This window comes from Amblyraja radiata, chromosome 23 (genome assembly GCF_010909765.2).
Source record: "Amblyraja radiata isolate CabotCenter1 chromosome 23, sAmbRad1.1.pri, whole genome shotgun sequence".
Lineage (NCBI taxonomy): Eukaryota > Metazoa > Chordata > Chondrichthyes > Rajiformes > Rajidae > Amblyraja > Amblyraja radiata.
Window position 1 is genome coordinate 41,580,695 of NC_045978.1, and position 23,905 is coordinate 41,604,599.

The following is a 23,905-nucleotide window of genomic DNA, read 5'->3' on the forward strand; positions in this document are numbered from 1 at the left end:
AATTTCTTGCGGGCTTGGATGGAGGAGCTCTCAATCCGTGCTATGACGCATCCTGATAAAATGCTTTCTACGGCACATCTGTAGAGGTTGGTGAGAGTTGTTGGTGACATGCCGAACTTCCTAAGCCTTCTAAGGAAGTGGAGGAGTTGATTTGATGTTCTGGTCCAGGACAAGTTGTTGGTGATGTTTACTCCTGGGTACAGAGCGACACTTTATTTTGGGAGTGTGTGGACACTTCCACTAACGGATGTGTCACCTGATACTTGGAGCATCAATGGTCCCAGGGAAGCAGAAACGGGCCATTGTTGGGTAGGCATTATATTCAGGATCAGTTGCCGCATGAAGAGATTCTGCCTGGCCCTGGGTGGGGATTGGTGCAGACCTTATCAGATCCACTGAGGATGGGTTATGGACAAATGGTTACTGGGAATCTAGTTAACCAGTTGGACAACTGGTTAAAGAGCAGCTGGTTTATGGGTGACTAGTGAATTGAATGGTTGTTAATGGATGGCTAGTTCATGGTTGTTGAGCATTTGGTTAATGGATGGGTAGTAAATGGGATCTGGTGAATAGATGGTTAATTAATAGTAAGATTAAACGAGAACTTACCAGTTTGAAGTTTGATCTGTATTTTATGAGGAGTTACGATGAGGGATTACGTGAAGAGCCCGTTCACTGACATCCCAATTTGGGTGTACCTATTTCTGGGGAATGGATTGAATATACCTCTCCTCTATCTGATCACCAGTGAGTGGTACCCTTTGCCCTGTTGTCGTGGTGCCCAAGTTGAGTAGGCTGACAGAACATGTCCTTCATTGTGGTGAAGACCTGCCAGGAACAGTTTTTTGTTGTAGTTGAATGTGTAGTTCCTGTTTTGGAACAGTGTCCCATGTCTTGATGTTCCTCAGGTATGTTCCCTAGTGGATATGCGACGGAGTGCTGTCATCATGTTGATAGTGCTGCTGATCCAAGCACAGCAGTGGTCTTCCCAATTCTGCAATTCTTTTAATGACAATGTCGAGGACCACTGGGAACCATGCCTGTGGACTTAGTCCACTGTAATTTGCGTAGTACCCGACTGATGAAGCCGTAGTACCTATTGAAGAGGTAGAAGGTAGGGAGAACATAGAGATTAGATTCCCCCCCACCCCTCAATACGCGGGAATGTATCCATCGCCGCTGCCTTGAGATTGGTTTCATGCGACGTAGGTTAGTACGTGGCAATTTAATTGAATATAAGGAAATCGATATCTGGTGGCCATATTGCTTAGTAATTTCAGCAAATATTTTTGGTTTAAATGTTTGTTTACAGCATTTAGCTCACCTGATAGTAGCAATGTTACAAAATTTTGAGATTTAAAAAATCAAGTCTGTAATTTATCCCATCAGATAAAGCATAAAAATAAGTTTAATTTGACACCTAATTCACTTTCATATCTCAAGTATTTAAAAAGTTATGGCCATTTTCATACTCGGAAATGAGCATCTTGTTCCCTATTGATTTTCTATGGACATAACAAAATGGCTGTGATCGTGAACAGTCAAAAGCCCATAACTTTCTTAAAAATTAAGAGAACTGAATGAAATTTTCAGTTATCATAGATTGAAGCATTCTGAAACAAATATAAAATAATCTTACTTGGATGACCTGAAATTAAAGCATATAATTAGTTAGTTACCTAATTGTAGCTAATTTCAGACTTCAATTACTAGATCTAAACATCTATCCATTTCTTAATAAATGATTAACATTTTTAAATAGCCTAAAAGTCCAAATAATATTCACAAATAATTCACAATAAAACATGATTTTTAAATCTCATTTACATTAATTTATAGACCAAATGGAAGGAATTTAGTGTTCAATTGCTGTAAATAAATGCCCATTTAAATCAGCTTTCCAGTGGGTCCCTGTGGAACGCGCTGGTTTAGAACGTTCACATTGCGGTAGATTTGTGCCCCCAAATGCCGAGAAAAATACTGCGGGATATAATGGGCCCAAAATGAGCTACTCGCAATATTAAACTTTGTATAAAGGGATCTTTAGAAGCCCTTTATAATGTAAAAATATACAGCTTACCTTCAGTTGTCTGCTTTATGAGACCCTGCGGTTGCTGGTGGTCGCGGGTTTAGAGATTGAATTTTAAACTACTATAACTATTATTCAAGGCCTTTAAAACTAATAATAGCTTTTGCGACGGGGTCTTTCAGCGATTTTTCGTTAATATTTTACAAGGCTGAACATCTTCGATTGGAACAGCCTAGAGAAAATCGCGTTTTAAACCCGCCCCCTCTAAACGGCGCCAAAACCGCGCACACCCGCAGCGACAGATTTTCAGCGACGCTTCAGGTAGGCTTTGCAACATACCTACTGTTAGGTAAGTTACTGATGGTCAAACATGTTTGATGACATACGGTTACCAATTGTTAATAAATTGTCACCTAATATCGATGTTCTCCGCCCAAGTGGTTTGGTATATGCCACCACTGTGATGTTGTTAACTTATAAACGAACATGCAAAATGGTGCATTACTGAGCTTCACTAGAAGTAAGTAATTTTATATTTAACACGTTTAAGTCAACTTGCATTGGCACTAAGTATTACAAGCTCAGTAACACATCAGGACACATAAGATGTTACTCAAACCAGGTGGAAGTGTACAAACATAATCCTTCCTATGCAGATGAATTCCATGATAACACTCCAGATTAGTCCATTTGCCACCATATTACAGGTATGGAATATAGTTTGAACACTAGTATCTCAGCTCATAGGAAGGTACAATGTTCAGTAGCTGGTAATGCTGCTACTATCCCAATTACTTTGTCACGTAGTTGATTGGTGGTTAAATGTTACCATAATTGAGAGCATTAATGAATACCAGATAGACAATGTTGTGGATGGTCAACGTAAATATCTGGATATATGACAGAGCCCGCTAAATAAGTTAGTAGCTAATGCAGCTAATAAAGCTATATCCAAGGATAGTCTGTTGTTAATATATAGACATGCCATGACGGAATGTTCCTTTAGTGTCAGGGCTGGTTTGAATTCTGGAATGGCTTCGACTTATATGCCAATTCAATACTCAAATCAAGTTTATTTGTCACATACCCACGCGAGATGTGCAGTGAATGAAAATGGCAATGTTCATCATGTTTACCCCATCCAGGTAATTGTGGTATATCCGAAACTTATATGAAAAGGTACTGAATAGTATGCATCTTCAAGATCGATGTCTACCATAAAGTATCCTTGGATCCATGGTAGAAGTTACAAATCCCATAAGTGGGTATACCTGATGAAATACTCAAGTGGTTCATCAATGATGGTGCGACATTCACCATCGTGGGAGGGTAGACCCCTTGGGGTGCTTGCTGAATTGGTGGCAAGATATTCATTCTATTCCCCTTGAATATATTTTTTGGTATATAACTACCAAGAGTGATAGCTTCCTAACCAGGCGTGATTCACCCACCCCTTGTTAGTACAACCCTTCACCTTTATGTGATGGTAGGAACCATACTTATCTGTCTTCATTGTTGTTTTCTTCGGTTTCTGGTTCCTTGTTCTTGTAGGGACGATGTTTGTTGGGGGGTGGCGCATTTTCCATGGGGCCTGCTCTGGGCCCTGGCCTAAAAGGCTTACGGGATTGGCATGCAGGCCCCGAGCTTTCACCAGTACCATGAGGTAGACGCCCCTGGTGGACGCGTAGAGGTACTGCTGTCTGGTTTAGTGTGGTGCTCATTCCAGACTCTGCCCTCTTGTGCCGAATAGTTTGAACATTTCGTCCAGTTTTTTAGGACTGGTTTGGTAAGTGCCAGGTAGCAGGATCTGTGGTTGTGAGGTCGGCGTTCTCACAGTCCTGTGAATTTCATAGATTGAGGGCAGGTTTGTGACTTCCCTTGAGAAGTTGAACAGTAGGGTCAGGTGTTTTGCCATACTACCCTGCCCTTCTGGAATGAGCAGGTGGACATGATAGACGACGTCAGGGTATCAAATGAAATTTTGAGATATTTGGGTTAAATGCGCTGCTCAATGTATCCCCCAATAATGGCGGGCACTTTGAGTAAATGCAATTTAGGGGAGGCGTGATGAAACCAACACCTCATGGCTACCTGTCTTGGAGAGGTTTTTTGGAAAAGACAGGTAGTAGGCTGGCCATCAGTTAAGACTGAAAGCCATCTTGCTCGTGGTGAAACCACGTAGTGGCCACACCCAGCAGCTCTTCCTGATCCTGTACCTCAAAGCATACTCCCGATGTTGTTCAGCCAGTGCCCCTCTTCTTGACCAGCCCAGCTCTGGTCGCCAAAGCTGTCCTTGGATGAGGAGGAGGCAATGGCCAGTGCACAAGGCACTGTGGAGGGAGTGCCTGAACTCCCTCTGTGAAACTGCTCCTCACGAAGCAAGTCTCGCTTGAGCTTATGCTCCACGAGCCGCTCAAAGCGGGTCAGGCGGCTGTCTCTGCCCTAAGCGGGTGGTGAGACGTCCCCGTCCGACGAATCGGATACCACCGGCCGGATGTCTTGACATCCAGTCCGCTGCTCAGGCGCTAGCGGAACTGGGCTCGGCTCGGTGTCGGGGATGGCGGAGCGCCGGGTAGGCGGTCCTACCGCCCTCTGTCCCCCTCTGATGAGACGCCTGTCTGCTGGAGCCGAGCTGGGGACAGGCTTCTTGGAGAGTCTTGTTCCTTAAACTGTAGCGGGAGCGCCTGACTCCCGCTGTGCCTCTGGACTGGAAACCGGCGCAGCTCTGTCTGTGGACCGCAGCGTGTGCGGTCCTGTGCCGTCTCTCCCCCTTCCGCGAACGGAACACTCCTTCCCCTAGTCCAAGGGGGGCCGCTTGCGTCTGGACTGGCACCGGCACAGCTCCCTGTCTGTGGACCACAGCATGTGCGGTCCTGGTGGCATCTCTCCCCCTTCCGCAAACGGAACGCTCCTTCCCCGGAGTCCAACGGGGGCCGCTTGCGTCTGCTGCTTTGCTCCACCTGGAGCAACAAACAGACACGAGTCGCTGGTTAAACTGAAGGTAAGTACTTACCTAAAGCTTCCTCTTTCAGGCTTGTAGTGGGAGCGCCTGACTCCCGCCTGCCGTTGTTGCCTGCTGAAACGTAATGCCGCGCATGCGTGCTGAGCGGGCTCTTCACGTAGTCACTCACGTGACTCCGAAGTAAAATGGGATAGTTGTAGGGCTTCAGGTTCGAGGATGGCTAGTTATTCTGGTTGTTGGCTAGCTGGTTAATTGATAGTTAATTATAGAATGTTTTTTGGGCATCAGGTTAAATTATGGCTAGTTATTGGTCTATTGTTGGGCAGTTGCTCAGTGGATGTCCCGTTATTGGTCTGCTCGATGGGTGCCCGGGTGGGGTATGGGTGCCCGGGTGGGGTATGGGTGCCCGGGTGGGGTATGGGTGCCCGGGTGGGTGTATGGGTGCCCGGGTGGGGTATGGGTGCCCTGATGGGTGTATGGGTGCCAAGGTGGGTGTATGGGTGCCAAGGTGGGTGTATGGGTGCCAAGGTGGGTGGGTGCTAGGGTGAGTGTGTGCCCAGATGGGTATGTGAGGACCTGGGTGGGTGTAGGGTTGCTGGATGTCAGATGAGTGGTTGCCTGGGTGGGTGTGTGCAGGGTTGTTTGATGACGGGGTTGGTGTGAGGGTGCCCAGGTTGTTGTGTGGATGGGTGCCATGGTGCATGAGTACCACAGAGGGTGTGGGTGTCAGGGAGGGTGAGTGCTAGGGTGTGCGAGTGCTAGGATGGGTGCAGGGTTGCTGGATGTCAGGTGGGTATGTTTGCCATCCACCAACTACCCAGATGGGTGGGTACTAGGGTAGGTGTGTGCCCGGTACCCGGACGTGGCGCCGACAGACAAGAGGCTGAAGCAAAGAAGTCGAAGCCAAAGAACCGAATGGAAACGTAGGCCGAAATGAATCGAAAGGATGGGACGCCGAAATGCAAACTAACAGAAAGGGTGGGACGCCTAAAAGCGAACGAACCGAAAAGCTGCGTTGCCTAAAAGCAAACTTACCGAATGGCCGCTCTGTCGAAACGCCACCTACCCGAAAGGCGGCGTCGCCTACAGGCCAAAGGACCGACTGCCGCTCAACAGAAACGTCCAATAACGGACATGACGTTGCCGGGGGGCGGGACTTGTCAGCGATTGGTCCAGACTCCCGCGTCCATCACATCACTGTGAAGGCATGAACATTGTCCCAAACCTCCGCTCCACCCGACCCACAGCCCGCGGAGAGTAGCCGTGGGAGAGTGGGGGCTGTACACCTTCGGCCGCTTACAACTTGGTGCTTGGGTTCAGATAGCCCAGTCACCTATGGCTTGTGTGGGAAAATGAACTCCACGCTCCCGTCTCCCCCTTCTCTCTCCCATCTTCTCTCTCTCTCCCCCCCTCTCTCTCTCTCCCCCCCTCTCTCTCCCCCCCTCTCTCTCCCCCCCCTCTCTCCTCCTCTTTCTCCCCTCTTCTCTCTCTCACCTCCTCTCTCTCCACTCTTCTCTACCCCTCCTCTCTCTTCCGCTCTTTCTTCCCCTCCTCTCCCCCCTTCTCTCGCTTCTCTCTCCCTCCCCCCCCTCTCTCCCTTCTCTCTCCCCCCTCCTCTCTCCCTTCTCTCTCTCCTCCGTCTCCACCCGCGGGAGTGTCCCACCGCCATCGGACCACAACCTCCACACCAGGGTGATTCTCCGACCCCCGGACTTTGATTCACCCCGGCCGCGGAGACAGACTCGGAACGCACCCAAGCTCCCACGCACAAAACAGGCAGCATCTCTGGAGAGAAGGAATGGGTGACATTTCATGCCGAGACCATTCTTCAGAGTGCGTCTGAAAGGTCTCGACCCGAAACGCCACCCATTCCTTCTCCCCAGAGATGCTGCCTCTTCAGCTGAGTTACTCCAGCATTTTGTGTCTATCTTTGGTGTGACAGTTGTGTCATTTCATCGGCTTCGTGTATTGCGCGCCCAGGAGAGAAACTGGACATGCCGCTTGCATCTATTCAAACAAGTGCACTCAAATTGAAATTCCACATCTTTGTGAGGGAGGGATGGAATAGATGTAATCACCGGCTAAATCAAAGGCCGTTAGGACAGGGAAATAATGCCACCAGTTAATTAACCATGTTCCCGAATGTAAGAACGATTTATACATGTAATACATGATATACATTTATACATGGTTAATTAACTGGTGTATATCATGTATACGTGGGAAGCTCCCGCGGGTGGAGACGGAGGAGAGAGAGAAGGGGAGAGAGAGAAGGGAGAGAGGGGGGGGGGGGGGAGAGAGAGAGAACGGAGGGCGAGATAAGGGAGAGAGGGGGGGGAGAGAGGAAGGGGAGAGAGACAAGAGTGGAGAAAGAGGGTAGAGGAGGAGAAAGAAGAAGTGAGAGAGAGGAGAAGGGAGAGAGAGAAGAGGGGGAGAGAGGGGGTGACGGGAGCGTGGAGTTCATTTTCCCACACAAGCCATAGGTGACTGGGCTATCTGAACCCAAGCACCAAGTTGTAAGCGGCCGAAGGTGTACAGCCCCCACTCTCCCACGGCCACCATCCCACGGCTGTGGGTCGGGTGTTGCGGAGCTTTGGGACAATGTTCATGCCTTCACAGTGATGTGATGGACGCGGGGCTCTGGACCAATCGCTGACAAGTCCCGCCCCCCTGCAACGTCATGTCCGTTATTGGACGTTTCTGTTGAGCGGCAGTCGGTCCTTTGGCCTGTAGGCGACGCCGCCTTTCGGGTAGGTGGCGTTTCAACAGAGCGGTCATTCGGTAAGTTTGCTTTTAGGCAACGCAGCTTTTCGGTTCGTTGGCTTTTAGGCGTCCCGCCCTTTCTGTTAGTTTGCATTTAGGTGTCCCATCCTTTCGATTCATTTCGGCCTACGTTTCCATTCGGTTCTTTGGCTTCGACTTCTTTACTTCGGCCTCTCGTCCGTCGGCGCCACGTCCGCACACGGTGTACCCAGACGGGTATGTGAGGACCTGGGTGGGTGCAGGGTTGTTTGATGCCTGGGTCGGTGTGAGAGTGCCCAGATAGTTGTGTGTATGGGTGCAATGGTGCCATGGAGGATATGTGGGTGCCAGTGTGGTGGGTGAGTGGGTGCGAGGGTGGGTTGATGCTCGGGTGGATGCAGGGAGGTTGGATGGCTGGGTCGGTGTGAAGGTGCCCTGATTGTTCCGTGGGTGGGTGCCAGGGTGGGTGTGTGGTTGTATAGGTGGGTATGTGGGTAGCAGTGGTGGGCACCCAGGTGAATTAGTGGGTGCTCGGATGTGTGGGTGCTGGGGTGTGTGGGTGCCAGGATAGATGTGTGAGGACCTGGGTGGGTGCAGTGTTGCTGGATGTTCAGGTGAGTCTGTTTGCCCAAGTGTGTGGGTGGATATCAGAGATGGCAGCTGGCTAGCTGTGGGTTGCCTGGTGTGGGTGTATGAATAATTTCTCTCCCCCCTCCCTCTCCCCCTCCCCCTCCCTCCCCCACCTCCCCCACAATCCCCCTCCCCCCCTCTGCCCCCTCTCTTCCCCCCCTCCCCGCTCTCCCCCTCTCTCTCACCCCCTCTCTTTCTCTGTCTCTATCTCCCTCTCTCTCCCCCCCCCCCCTCCCTCTCCCCTCTCCCTCCCCCCGTCTCTCCCCCCCTCTCTCCCCCCTTCTCTCTCTCCCCTCCACCCCCTCTCTCTCCCTCTCTCCCCGCCTTCCCCCCTCTCTCCCCGCCTCTCCCCCCCGCTCTCCCCCCCCCTCTCCTCCCCCCCCTCTCTCCCCACCTCTCCCCCCCCCTCTCCTCCCCCCCCTCTCTCCCCCGCCTCTCCTCCCCCCTCTCCTCCCCCCCCCTCTCTACCCCCCCCTCTCTACCCCCCCTCTCACCCCCTCTGTCTCTGTCTCTCTGTGTTGGCGGGGTGCAGGTGCACTCCATGGAGAAGAAGCTGGACTTCCTGGTCAACATCTACATGCAGCGCATGGGCATCCCACCATCAGAGACCGAGGCCTACTTCATCTCCAAGGAGCCTGACCCCGCTCCGCCCTACCACAGCCCCGTGGGCGTGGACAACCTTCAACTGAGCGACAAGACGACCAACGGCAACAAGACCACGTGCTCCTGCGCCGCCCACAAACCCTTCCCTGGACAGGGGGGCACCTCGCTGCCCCATGGCTGCCCACCCTCCACCTCCTTCCACCAGCACTCGGTGAACGGGCTGAGTCGGCACAGTCATGGCACGCTGACCTTCGTCACCTCGCCCGTGGGCACGCCCTTTGTCAGGATCCCCCCCCCTCCCTCCACCTCACACGAGCGGATGTCCAGCCACGGGGGCTCGGAGCACGCGAGGCACGGGGGGCATGGCAGCAGACGGACGGACACGGGGCTGAAGGAGAGGGACAGTGACACCTCCATCTCCATCCCCTCTGTAGACCACGAGGAACTGGAGAGGTCCTACAGCGGCTTCAGCATCTCGCAGTCCAAGGACAACCTGGAGCAGGCGGGCGGCCTCCCCCACTCCACCACCACCCCCTGGTCCAAGGTGCGCCTCTACATCGCCGAGGGAGAGTCTGACACTGACTCTGAAGCATGCACTCCCTGCGGACCGCCAAGGCTGGGCACCAACGAAGTGCCACACTGTGACTTTGCATGGATCTCAAAGTAGACAAGAGGGCATGGGTATGTTGGACCAGGGGAGGGTGAGTCGGCACTGGCGTGGTTAGAGGTAGACCTTTACCACAATGCCAAGGAGACAACCTGATCTTCTACAGCCACCAACCCTGCCGCCAGTCGCCCTGGACCACTGGGTTCTCAATGGTTCTCAAGTCTCAACCTGTCCTGTCCCTTCAGAACCCCCCCCCCCCCCCCCCCCGCCCCCATTGCATCCGGCATCCTACCCAAGCCCTCTAAGAGGAAGTCTTCCCCCCCCCCCCCCCCCCCCAATGGTTTAAACGTCCCCTCCCCTCCATCCGACCGCTGAATGTACCCCCTCCACACCACCTTGTTCAGGTGGGCAGATGGGGGGGGGCGGGGGGAGTGCAGGGGTAAAAAGAGCACTCTGGAAAATGGCTGTGGAGTTACCCAGGTGAGGGAGGGAGGGAGGGATTCCAAACACGAGGATTGATTCAAGAGCTGAAGGAATGGCGAGTGGATGGGATTGGGAATCTTTTCCACAAAGAGGAATTGATGGAGAGGATGGTGAAGCAGGCATCTTCAGTTGATGCATCGTTCAGTATTACTGCCTCCCTGGCTACTTCTGACATTAATCATGTTTAACGTTCATTCTGTTTTTATCATTAAATGCCTTAGGTACCAGGGTGGGAGGTTGGCGTGGAGATGCCAGGTATAACCATGCTGCCTCATATTGCCCCCCCCCCCCCCCCCCCCCCCCCTCTCTGTTTTATCTCAGTGCTCTGGGCAAGGGTCAATGAATGTCTGGGACAGGGGAAGGCCACTTGGTCATCTTGTCCATTCTGGCCACTCGGATTGTTGCCATTAACATGTGAGGAACACTGTGTTAACCCTCCTGTTTTTTCTGACTCTCTGAATAACTACACTCTTCATATCCCGGTGCCCTGCCCTGACTGACTTGACTCCCTAGTGAAGATACTCCATTTGAGTCAATCCCATCTCAGGCAGGCTGGGCGTGGTTGTACAACTCTTGGTTTGATTCCCAGTTCAGGAGCAATGTTCTCGGTGACTGGGCCATTTTAATTTATTGCAGTTTTACTCTGAACACAGCAGTCCCGAGTATATGGAATGCAGGGCAGTGCTGGCATAAAACTGACCCTCCCCACCCCCCTCACGGCTGCTCTGTTCCCCTCCCATTGCACTGCTCTTAAGATCACCATCCATACACCATGCAGATTGTTAACACTGGTACACAAAATTGCTGGGGAAACTCAGCGGGTGCAGCAGCATCTATGGAGCGAAGGAAATAGGCGACGTTTCGGGCCGAAACCCTTCTTCAGACTGATGGGTGGTGGGGAAAGAAAGAAGGAAAAGGGGAGGAGTAGGAGGAGCCCGAGGGCGGGCAGATGGGAGGGTGGGAGGAGACAGCTAGAGGGTTAAGGAAGGGGAGGAGACAGCACGGGCTAGCCAAATTGGGAGAATTCAATGTTAATGCCATAAGGACGCAAGGTCCCCAGACGGAATATGAGGTGCTGTTCCTCCAATTTCCGCTGTTGCTCACTCTGGCAATGGAGGAGACCCAGGACAGAGAGGTCGGATTGGGAATGGGAGGGGGAGTTGAAGTGCTGAGCCACCGGGAGGTCAGGTAGGTTATTGCGGACCGAGCGGAGGTGTTCGGCGAAACGATCGCCCAACCTATGCTTGGTCTCACCGATGTAAATCAGCTGACATCTAGAGCAGCGGATGCAGTAGATGAGGTTGGAGGAGATACAGGTGAACCTTTGTCGCACCTGGAACGACTGCTTGGGACCTTGAATGGAGTCGAGGGGGGAGGTGAAGGGACAGGTGTTGCATTTCTTGCGGTTGCAACGGAAAGTGCCCGGGGAGGGGGTGGTGCGGGAGGGAAGGGAAGAATTGACGAGGGAGTTACGGAGGGAGCGGTCTTTGCGGAAGGCAGACATGGGGGGAGATGGGAAGATGTGGCGAGTGGTGGGGTCACGTTGGAGGTGGCGGAAATGGCGGAGGATTATGTGTTGTATTTGCCGGCTGGTGGGGTGAAAGGTGAGGACCAGAGGGACTCTGCCCTTGTTGCGTGTGCGGGGATGGGGAGAGAGAGCAGTGTTACGGGGTATGGATGAGACCCTGGTGTGAGCCTCATCTATGGTGGCGGAGGGGAATCCCCGTTCCCTGAAGAACGAGGACATATCCGATGCCCTGGTATGAAATGTCTCATCCTGGGAACAGATGCGGCGTAGGCGGAGGAATTGGGAGTAGGGGATGGAGTCTTTACAGGGGGCAGGGTGGGAAGACGTGTAGTCCAGATAGCCATGTGAGTCAGTGGGTTTGTAATGTATGTCGGTCAGGAGTCTGTCCCCTGCGATGGAGATGGTGAGGTCAAGGAATGGTAGGGAAGTGTCGGAAATCGTCCATGTGTATTGGAGTGCCGGATGGAAGTTGGTGGTGAAGTGGATGAAGTCAGTCAGTTATTGTTAACCACCAAGATGGTTGTTAACACTGTTGTTGCAGTGCTTTTGTGTTCCTACATTACAATGGTGCCGACATTTTAAGGAGATCTCACATTAAAAACAAAAACATTTTAAGAGAGGGTTACGGGCCAAACGTAGACAAATAGAACTTAGGAATAGGCCCTTCGGCCAACATGATGCCATTAAACTAACCACTTCTGCCTGCACATGATCCATATCCCTCTATTCCCAGCATATCCACGTGCCTCTTAAATGCTGCTATCGTATATGCCTCCACCACAGGCACCCACCACTCTCTGTATAAAAATAAACTGGCCCCACACATCTTTAATCTTTGCCTCTCTCACCTTAAAGCTGTGCCCTCTAGCATTGAACATTTCCACCCTGCGGAGGAACGTTCTGACTCTTTACCTTGTCTATGCCTCCCATAATTTTATATCATTCTCTCTCGGGTTTCCCCTCAGCTCCAGAGAAAGTAATCCAAATTTGCCCAACCTCTCCTTGTAGCCGGGGCCAGTCTAGTTGGGTGTCTTGGTCGGCACGGACGAGACAGGCCGAAGGGCCTGATTCTGTGCTGTCCGTCTGACTATGGCATCCACTGGCTGTACATAGCCGTGGGATGTCATGAGGTGGGATGAGTGCCTTCCAAATACTGGCCTTGCTTTAGTCTTGGAAGCTTGGTGATCCTGGCTCTGACACTCTGGTGGGCTCCAGGGTAGTAACAACAGCTACCTTATTGTATCTGGCTTGTTTCTATTTGACCTCTCACGTACTCCCACCTCACACACACTTGTTTTACAAACTTAAATTTATTTACAATAATATTTATACAACAATAACAAAATACCCGTCACCATAATACAAAAATTGGCAAGTATTATTCGTAAACATCAAATTACTATATTCCAATCCTGATCCAGGATACAATCAACCCCCCTGCGGTGTCCAGCACTTCTGGTCCCCGTGGACACCACGTGTTCATTCTCAAGGGACACCCGGGCGCGGACGTAACCCTGGAAAAGGAACAGGCAGTCTGCCTGGTGCAGTGACCCACGAATGGCCAGCTTGGCCATGCCCAGGACAAAACCAACCAGGCCATCCTCTGATCTCCCCTCTCCCCTATGCAGTCAGGATGGTGGGACTGAAATGGAATCAGAAAGATAGGAGTACTCTTGGTCCATGCTGCCTGTTGGAACCCACTCATTGTGTCGACTAGTGTCCCTACTCTCAGTCTCCCTTCTCCATTTCCAATCTCGTGTCCAAATGAAAATGTTCAAGGCCAGTAGAACTCTTCTAATGGGATTGGCAGTCTGGGTTCATTGGTTCCTTATCAAATGGACCAAGGTACAGTGAAATGTTTTTTGTTTTACGCAGATCAGTAAGATTATTGGCATACATAAGTACAATCCCCAGTTAAGTACAGAATGCATAGAAACAGCCCACTGAGTCACATGCTAGTCGCTAGGTTTTGGTGCCATTTCAAAGTGCCAGTTGCATCCGTCTCTCGTTAGTAGGCAGTCCAGGAGATTGGCTGCTGAACTCTGGTGACGAGAGTTGGAGACTCGGCAGGGACACCCCGGACAGCCGTGGACATTTCCACCCTTCCTCTCTTCATCCGTAGCCTTGCACCTTGCTCTTCCGAATGATGAGTGAGACATTTCCCAGAAGATCCCCTTGATTTAACTTTGTGAAGTTGGCAGCTGGTTTACAATAATCCCTCTTTATTTTGTGCCACCAGCCGTTCACAAAATGCTCTGTTAACAAATACCTGCAGGGATTCCCTTGTCCCCGATCATCGCCAGTCACAGCCAATGCAAACCCCATCTCTCACCCTGGCCCTGGCACTACTGACGGTTTACAATAACTTCATTTACATGGCATTCCGAGGTGCGTCACAGGCCCGGAGCTGGCATGGACTGAAAGGACCGATCGGCCTTGTGTTGTGCTGTAATTGTTCTGTGATGACCAAACCAAGTGTGGGTTTAACAAACTCTGCTCAGTGAAGGGTCTCCCTGGATCTTACCTCAATGGCAAGCAGCATTTGAATGTATATTGTAAGTCACAAGCAACACTTGGATGGGAGATGTTTAAAGGGGTTGGGTCAGATGCAAGCAGATGGGACTAGCTCAGCTATAAAATCTGGTTGTCATCGAGGAGTTGGGCCGAAGGACCTGTTTCCGTGCTGTGCAATTCTGAGCATGTTACCTATCTAGCAATGATCTGATGCCCCAGATGCCAGCATCTGTGTGCGTGTCTGAACAATTCTCAGGATCACTGATGAAGTGATTGTTACATCCTAAACCTGACTCTAGAGGAGGGCATTCCCTATGCCTCTGATCTGTAACCCAACATGGTCTCCAGTTCAGGCCTTCCCGTCCTCGCTGGCTGGACCTGGGGCAGCAGGGCTGTGGCTTTAGCTGCCTGGGCTGGTTTCACAAGGACATACAAGGACATTTGCTGTGGTTCACATGTCATATGAACCTCTGATCATCAAACAAATCATCACCTCCAAAGAAAAGACAATGTTGCTAATGCTCTGGTCTGGATGTCACTCCAGGCCCCCAAACAGTAGAAATCAAACTGTCCTTGAAGTGGCTCAGCCAGGAGTAGTTGGGCAAGAGTGCCTATCTCACTCCATGAAACCTATGACTTTCACCAGATCTTTGCAGATGCTGGGCTGGCAGGTATGTGCGGTGTAGTTGACAATGGGGCCTTCAGCAGCCCTGGCCCACTGGTCATGGATGACATATGCCTAGGGTGAGCGGTTGCAAGGTTTCTGTGTACAGCTCGGTCACTGATTGTGGGCATGGTGTCAAAACAAGCTGCCATCTGATGTCACGGGTCTTTTTACCCATGCTTCAGAGAGCTGTGGGACACGATATACATAAACATACCTGTCCTCGCACACACTCACCCTCATACTCTCACTCACTTTCTCACATGCACTCACACTCCCAGTATCTCACACACTAAATCTCTGTTCTTGACAGCTTTTGGCCGCCTGTGCTGCAATTTCCGAGAGAACGCCGCCACCGACGGACGTCATTTTTGGCCACCTCGCTCAGAGCCCCCCTCCGCCGCATGTGTGCCGAGGATTTTCCCCGTCGATGAAAAATGACAGATATTAATGTTTTTGCAAAATTCCACAATTTCTCTGCTGCCCCTGCTGGAGGGAGGGGGAGGGACTATAAAACCAGGAAGTGGTGTGCCTCACTCAGTCTCTGCAAGTGGTGTGCCTCAATCAGTCTCTGCAAGTGGTGTGCCTCAATCAGTCTCTGCAAGTGGTGTGCCTCAATCAGAGCTCTGAATAACACTGAACAAATGTCTCCACAGCTGTGAGTGCCCATAATGTGGTTTGAAAATGAAAATATGGTTAGTTTGAGGAAAAAAGCACTGCCTGCAAATGGTGTTGTTTGGGTTGAAGTAAAAAGGAACCCTCTCTCTCCCCTCCTCTCTCTCCCCACCTCTCTCTCTCCCTAGCCCTCTCTCTCTCCCCCTGTCTCTCTCCCTTTCTCTCTCTCTCTCTCTCCCCCACTCCTCTCCCGACCCTCCTCTCCCCCCCTCCTCTCCCCCCCTCTCTCCTCTTCCCCCTCTCTCCTCTTCCCCCCTCTCTCCCTCCCCCCTCCCTCCTCTCCCCCTCTATCATCTCCCCCCCACCCTCTCTCCCTCTCCTCTCCCCCTCTCTCCTCTCTCCCCTCTCCCCCCCTTCTCCTCTCCCCCCATTCTCCTCTCCCCCCCTCTCCTCTCCCCCTCTCCTCTCTCCCCCCTTCCTCTTCCCTCCCCTCTCCTCTTCCCTCCCCTCTCTCCTCTCCTCTCCCCCCCCCTCCTCTCCTCTCCCCCCTCTCTCTCTCCCCTCTTTTTCCCCCTCCCCCACCGTCCCTCCTCTAAACCCCCCTACCCCCTTCCCTCCCCCTCCCTGCTCACCCCCCTCTCAGCATCCCCCCCCCCTCTCACCCTCTCTCTCCTCCCCTCCTCCCCCACCTTTCCCCCCTCACCCACCCTCCCTCTTCTCCTCTCCACCCCCCATCCCTCTTGTCCCTCTCTGTGTCTCTGTCTCTGCCACTTCTCTCTCTAACCCCCCCCCTCCCTCTCTAGATATGATTGCAAGTTGGGGGCTATGCGTCAGTAGATAGGGTGGTTATGGGGTAAAAGGAGCAAATTAATAATCTTAATATAATATCAAGGGGGGATAATTAGCGTGAGTGCGGGGGGGGGGGATAGTTAGTGTGTGTGACGCTGCATGCCGCCTCCTCCCCCCCCCCCCCCACAACTGCACGTTGGGGGAACAGACCCAACGGGTCTGCACTTGGTCTAGTATATATATATATATACACACCCACACAGCACACTCTCTCACACTCCCTTACACAGTCTCACATTACACATAGACTTGACATACATGCAGCCTATCTCACATACACACACATTACATACTCACACATTATACTCATTAGATTCATAGATGCACACAGTCGCATATTCCCACAGCAAGGAAGTGGTTGTGGGAGGTACAATAACAGCATTTAAAGGACATATTTGCAGATACATGGATAGGGGATATATGGAGCGGTATGGGTCAAACACCGGCAAATGGGACTCATGTAGATGGAGCATCTTAGTTATTGTGGACCAGTTGGGCCAAAGGACCTGTTTCTACACTGTATGACTCTGACACACACAAACACATGTACATCTCATTTCAATTAGCTGAGAAATATATAGTGTTTATCTCAGGTTTTCCCAGCACTGGTAACAAATTTGTCAGCTTGAAATTGAATCAATTTCTCTCTCTCAGCTGCTGCCTGACCTCCTGGGAGTTTCCTGCCTTGTCCGTATTCATCCAGCTGCAACCCCTCCCTGTCATTCCCTCTGAAAACTCTCGATACAACAACATGCTGTAATGCACACCTGGGACCTTGTTAAACCATGTATGAAATTTAATGATCTAGTCTGGAACTCCCGTGAGCCGAGTATTGAAAATGTGTCTAGAATTTCACTTTTGTGACCCATGTCTGGTATCTACTTGAAATTTGGCACAGATTTAGATAAAATATAATTGAGAAGGAATTTATAACTCGTCAGTGCCAAAATTTGCATATTAATTAATTACGCTAATTAGAAAATTAGATTGAAAAAGTAACAGCGTCATCTCGTGCGTCAATGCTCATATTACTCAATGGGGAGCATAATTCCGTGCTATTTAAATCGTATATTATACCATATATATATATATATTATACACATATATATACCATATATATATTGTGTATATATATGTATAATGATATATATATATACCATATATATATCATATATGACTTGTATATGTATATATGATTTGTGAATATGATAGGTTATATATAATTATAAAAATAATATATTTAATGATGAAAATAATATAATTGTGAGTCCGACTGGAGGTGTACGGTGAGTGAGACTGCCGCGGAGGTCCCGGGTTTCACCGGCTCCTGAACCCGCCTAATCAATGGGTGTGCGTTCCCCAGTTTATTGAATCCCACTGACTGCCAGTGGGCAGAGTGGGAGTCACGGCCATAGTGGAACGGGCAGTGCCAGGCTGGGGGAAGGCTAAGGCATCTTCCACAGAGAGGAAATGCCTAACCCTAACCCGCCCCCCTTCAGAACTGCCCACGGCTGGAGCTGGAGTCGCTTTGGGACCGGCTGCGGGCTCCATATGTGTGGCCACTCAGCACGTCCACCTAACTCTAATCCTAACTAGCTCCACATTTTTATTTATCATTTTTATTTCACAGTTCACAACATCATAACTTTACAAAGATAAATCAGTTGTAAAACAAAATTATCAGCAAGGTTAGCATTACCTTTATTCCTTCGAAACCTTGCCATTGTTTTGATGTTATGAGGACGCAGCCATGATCCCACAGTACTTGCTGCCTCGCTAGCATGAAGCAAAGTGCGTGATTGGTCAATTACTACCTGGAAAATTGGAGTTTTTTCTCATATTTTAAAAATATGTGCAGGTTTTGTTCTTGATGAGTTTCAGGTATAATTTCTATAATATTTTAACACAATATGTTATAAATACAGGTAGATACGTGATTTGGTTCACGAAATGAAACGACAAAGCACCTCGGCCCACGGTCTACTGGGGATGTGTAACTTTTAACCACCTGGATTAGTTTCCATCCTAAAACAAACACCCGGGGATCTTCAATACAGATCCACGTGCTCCACAATTAGATTCTAGCCAGAAATTTGATCGTAAGACATAAGAGCTGAATTAGGCCATTTGGCCCATCGAGTCTGCTCTGCCATTCGACCATGGCTGATCTAATTTACCATCTCAACCCCATTCCCCTGTCTATATCTTGTCCTCTAAATAGAAACATCTCCATCCCCTAAACCCGAAAAGTAGATAACAACCCACAACTCTTGGATAGTTTTTATTCCATCTATCAACATGCTAGCCCACTCAGTTAATGTCTATGCTATATTTCTATAACTCACTCAGGAATCTAATGCGTTATACCAAACCTCTAGTACCTCTGGATTAGATTGCTCATCAATCCAGAGGTACTATAGGCATTGTCTGTCAGGCAAGATGGAAACCCCTCAATTATTTCCATCCATTAACTCACATAGTATTGGTTATTCTATGTACAGACCTCCGGAACCCTTAATTTGACTCCAGTCGTAAATTTGCTCCTGGCTACATATCATCGTCCACAGAAAACTCTCGATCTTCTCGACCTTTCAGTAAAGCTGCTACCTCACAGCTAGAGTCCCGGGTTCAATCCTGACCTCTGGTGCTGTCTGTGTGGAGTTTGCACGTTCTCCCTGTGACCTGAAGAGGTTTCCTCCGGGTGCTGCGGTTTCAACCCACATCCCAAAGATGTAGGTTAATTAGCCCTCTGTAAATTGCCCGTCGTGTGTAGAGAGTGAATGAGGAAACGAGAACAAGGTGGGCTGAAGGAAGCCTAGATATCTCGTCTGGATATGTTCCTCTGTATGCTAACACTGATCCACTGATTTAAATGTTACACGCTCATGACCTCAGGAGTCTATTATACCTGCTAAATGTGATTGGTTTCTAGCCTGCAACTCACTATCCGTTATTCTAAGTATAATTCCCTCGATTAGATTCCAGCCTATAATATTCTTGAATATCTGTTATTTAACACTCTGAACCCTCTTGGTTGGATCACAGCCTGTAACTCATAGAGGACCTGTTATTAACGTTTAAAGTTCCCTTCATTCCAACATTTCCATCGGATCCTAGTGAACTCCCGTCAGCGTTACAAACAGGGCCGGATTTAGATGAAGAGAGCTGTTCCACTTGTGATGCCCCCTCCGCGTTGTTTTTCAGCGCTGGCGGCGAGGCAGCAACCGGACAGCCATGGCGGCCAAACCTCCCACAATTCAAAGCGAGGGAGAAAGTGCCCAGCGCCGACCAGGTGCAGTTGCAGTGCGCATGGCGGCCGATGATGTGCTGGCCGTGGTTGTGCGCATGTGCAGGGGGAGGACGTGAAGGCCGCAGCAATGCGCATGTGCAAGGCGGCCTGCCGTGCCGGCGGATGAGGAGCGAGCGGAGCCCGGCGGCCCAGACACGGATAGTGGGGGGAGATGGAGAGCGAGAGAGGGGGAGGTCCGCCCGCCCAGAGTTGAACGGTAGTGTCCTGCCTTGGCCGGAGGCCCCCCTAGACCTCGAGGCCCTGAGCTTAAGCTTGTCTAGTTTATAGGTAAATCTCTGTGCCCCCCTCCACCCATTACTGAGGCGCGCGAACTCCACGGGTCTGGAGCCAGATGTATCTGGGAACATTGCATGAATAAGCAGCGTTGAGCTTTAATTGACAATTAGTTAGTTTCCACAATTAATATGATATCTCGCTACGCATGCAGACACATTCTAATGCTATTTTGAAAACAAAATTGCATTTATAAAATTTAATAGTGAAAATGACTTCCGGTGGTTGAATCGAGCAATGTTACAATCCAGTTTCTTAACCCAAATCTTTTTACTCTAAGGTTAACCATTTGCACAAGGTATTTATGGGAACTTTTACAATTTCTATACACAGCAGCCTTTGGTCAATGTGGTGCCTGTTTTGGGTGCAAGTGGGGCATTCGTAGACTGTGCCGACTGCAGGGCACGGCTTTCAAGAGCTGGAGGGTCGGGGTCCCGGGGAGGTGGAGGGGTGAACACCTCCCGGTGAGTGAGCCGCGGAGTGCAGGCTGCTGTTTACTACCCGGCTCTCTGCAATCCAACCGAGTCAGACGACGTGTGACTACGAGTGTGACCGCATTTGAAAAGATTCCATGAATTCTATATTATTAAATAAAGTGTATGCACTTACAAAGCACACACAATCTCTGCCTAATTGGTTGGGTCAGAAATCTTTTGTTCCCATGTTTATCTTGTTGAATTGTTAAGGCTACTCTGTGGACAAACTTTCCAGGCCTTTCATTAATTCAAGTGTTAATTCTGGCTAATTAACCTACAAACAACCCCTTCCCTCCCCTGTGCCCCATCTGGATTCTCAATCGCCCCACGACCTTCCGCCCATATTCCTTTACCCTGCTTAACAATTCTCAATTATATCTTTATCCTACTGAGGGAGCGCCGCGCTGTGTGTGGGGGGGGGGGGGGGGGGGGGGGGTACGGAGGGAGCGCCGCACAATTTTTAATTTTTTTAATTATACGGACACCTTTATTCAGAAAATAAACATGCAGAGTATTAACACGATCAAAGTCTGCCTATATTGGCAGCTTACAAACACACGGTCATCAGATTAATATATCGTCAACTTTATCAACCTAACCACAGAACAACAACCTGTGGTCCAAGACTTGTGTAGCTGGCCTCTTCCGAACAGAGGAAATAACAATGAATTAGCAGGTAGCTTCTATTGTTTGCTAATACTCTAAGGATTGAATATTATAATGTAGTTTGTATTGGTTATTAACACTTACCAGGAAATATCCAGATTGGTAATTTCACATGCTGATAGAATGGTCAAAATCAGTAACAAAAATCTAACAGTTGTGAGCAGTTTAGAGCAGTAGGTAAATGGGACTGTGCTGCTCTGGTTGTGCACAAGTAAAGAAAGTGTGACTGGGAAACACATGCAAATTGTCAGTCCAGTTGATTGGCGATGACACCTCCACAGAGGCAGGAAGGATTTCTTGAACTTCTACAGGTAGTATACAGTAGTTCTACAGTTAGTATAGAGTATTGACTGGTTGCATCACGGCCTGCTTCAGCAACTCAAATGCTCAGGAGCGGTGGTGAACACTGCCCAGTCCATCACGGGTTCTGACCTCCCCACCATCGAAGGGATCTATACGAATAGCTGCCTCAAACAGGCAGCCAGCATCATCAGAAACCCTCGTGCTAGTGATGGTAAGAACAGAATGATAGGGGAACTTAATGTGTGGCTGAGGTGTTGGTGCAGGGGGTAGGGATTTAGATTCCTGGACCAATGGGATCTCTTCTGGGGCAGGGGTGACCTGTACAAAAGGGACGGGTTGCACCTTAACTGGGGAGGGACCAACATTCTGCCTTGTACGTTTGCTAGTGGGTTTAAGCTAAACAGTGGGGTGGGGGGGTTAACAAGGTGTAAATGTATGCATGGAGTTAATGGGAAAGAGAGTGCAGAAAAGGCCACAAAAGTCTCCAGAAATAACAGGACAGAAAGTTTAAAAATGGGGAAGAGATTAAGGATGGGTAAAATCGGGATGGTTGTGAGAGGAGGGGTGGTCAACACAGAATTAAAGGTATATTTGAATGCCTATACATAAGGAACAAAGTGGATGAGCTTGTAGCACAGTTGGAAATTGGCAGGTATGATGTTGTAGGCATTAGGGAGATGTGGCTACAAGAGGATCGGAACTGGGAGCTAAATATTCAAGGCTACACATCCAATCGCAAGGACAGACGGGTGAGCACTGCTGGTAAGGAATGAAATTCAGTCCTTAGTAAAGGGTGACAGGATCAGAAGATGTAGAATCCCTGTGGGTAGGGCTGAAAAAATGCAAGGATAAAAATACTCTCATGGGAGTTATTTACAGGCCCTCAATTGCATCAGGAAATAAAATTGGTGTGTACCAAAGGCAAAGCTCCGGTGGTCATGGAAGATTTCAATATGCAGGTAGACTGGGAGAATCACTGGTAGACTGGACCCCAAGAGAGAGAATTTGTAAAGTGCCTCTGAGATAGCTTCTTAGAACAGCTTGTCGTAGGGATAAGGCAATTCTAGATTTAATGTTGTTTAATAAACCAGATTTAATATTAGAACTTGAGGCAAAGGAACCACTAGGACGTAGTGACCACAATATGATAAGATTTAACCTACAAATTGAAAGGGAGAAGGTGAAATTGGATGTATTGGTAGTACAGCTCAGCAAAGGGGACTACTGAGGCATGATGGAGGAACTGGCAAAGATTGATTGGAAAGGGGCTTTAGTAGGAATAAAGGTAGAACAGCAATGGCGGGAATTTCTGCGGATAATTCGGAAGATGCAGGATCATTTCATTCCAAAGAGGAAAAAATATTCCATGAGAAGTGGCTGACAAGGAGATCATGGGCAACATAAAAGCAAAAGACAAGGCATATAACATTTCAAAGATTAGGCGCTTTTTCGGGTAGGCTGCCAGTGACTAGTGGAGTTCTGCAAGGGTCGGTGCTGGGGCCGCCTCTCTTCACGTTGTATATTAATGCTTTGGATAAGGGGATTGAAGGCCTTGTGGCCAAGTTTGCAGATGATACTAAGATAGGAGGCAGTATAGAGGAAGCAAGGACTCTGCAGAAGGACTTGGGCAGGTTAGGAGAGTGGCGGAGAAGTGGCTGATGAAATTCAGTGTAGCAAAGTGCAGTCATTCATTTTGGTAATAAGAATTAAGACGTTGATTATTTTCTAAATGGAGAGAGAATCTGGAAATCGGAGGAGCAAAGGGACTTGGGAGTGCTGATGTTAAGGTTCGTTTCACTTCAAACAGACGAAAACGCAATAAAATCAGTAATCAAGTAGTAAAATCTTTATTTCGCCAGGCGGGTGCGCTAGTACCTCTTAAAGAATGTAGATACAGACTACAGAGCAACTCTATCCCCACACAAAGAGGTGCTGTTCAAACAGATATATTTTCCTAATTTTAGGAAGGACATTCTTGCTATTGAGGGAGTGCAGCGTAGGTTTACAAGGTTAATTCCCGGGATGGCGGGACTGTCAGATGCTGAGAGAATGGAGCAGCTGGGCTTGTACACTATGGAGTTTAGAAGGATGAGAGGTTATCTCATAGAAACATATAAGATTGTTCAGGGCTTGGACACGCTAGAGGCAGGAAACATGTTCCCGATGTTGGGGGAGTCCAGAACCAGGGGCCACAGTTTAAGAATAAGGAGTAAGCCATTTAGAACGGAGACGAGGAAACACTTTTTCTCACAGAGAGTGGTGAGTGTGGAATTATCTGCCTCAGAGGGCGGTGGAGGCCGGTTCTCTGGATGCTTTCAAGAGAGAGCTAGATAGGGCTCTTAAAAATAGCGGAGTCAGGGGACATGGGGAGAAGGCAGGAACGGGGTACTGATTGGGGATGATCAGCCATGATCACATTGAATGGCGGTGCTGGCTCGAAGGGACAAATGGCCTCCTCCTGCACCTATTGTCTATTGTCTATTTATACCCCAATAATCAGCGATTCAGCACCACTTTATGTTTCAGAGCATCGTACAGCCTCTGGCCTGCTAAGATTGACAGGTTCTTCCGAGGAAGCTATTTTTCTGCAGATCAAGCATTCTTGTTTTTTTTACCTTGTTTAAGTACTTTGCAATCTGTAGAGCAGAGGG

General features: G+C 49.4%; 1 protein-coding gene and 1 long non-coding RNA gene across 5 annotated transcripts in view; one reads left to right on the forward strand and one right to left on the reverse strand.

Annotated features, from left to right (window-relative positions):
- The window catches only part of kcnq2 (potassium voltage-gated channel subfamily Q member 2), a 111,521-nt gene extending 101,145 nt beyond the window's left edge, over positions 1-10,376 (forward strand). For all 4 annotated transcript variants that reach the window (XM_033042144.1, XM_033042147.1, XM_033042145.1 and 1 more), the window contains one exon: positions 8,896-10,376. In XM_033042144.1, the coding sequence (XP_032898035.1) occupies positions 8,896-9,633 (738 nt within the window). In that variant the 3' untranslated portion in view covers positions 9,634-10,376. The remainder of the gene's footprint in view (positions 1-8,895) is intronic.
- On the reverse strand, positions 245-22,521 carry LOC116986518. The gene is made up of 3 exons (XR_004415500.1): positions 22,460-22,521; positions 12,281-12,286; positions 245-256 (listed from the first exon to the last, which is right to left on the reverse strand). It is a non-coding gene; the product is annotated as an uncharacterized LOC116986518 (long non-coding RNA).
- Positions 22,522-23,905: the final 1,384 nt, after the last annotated feature.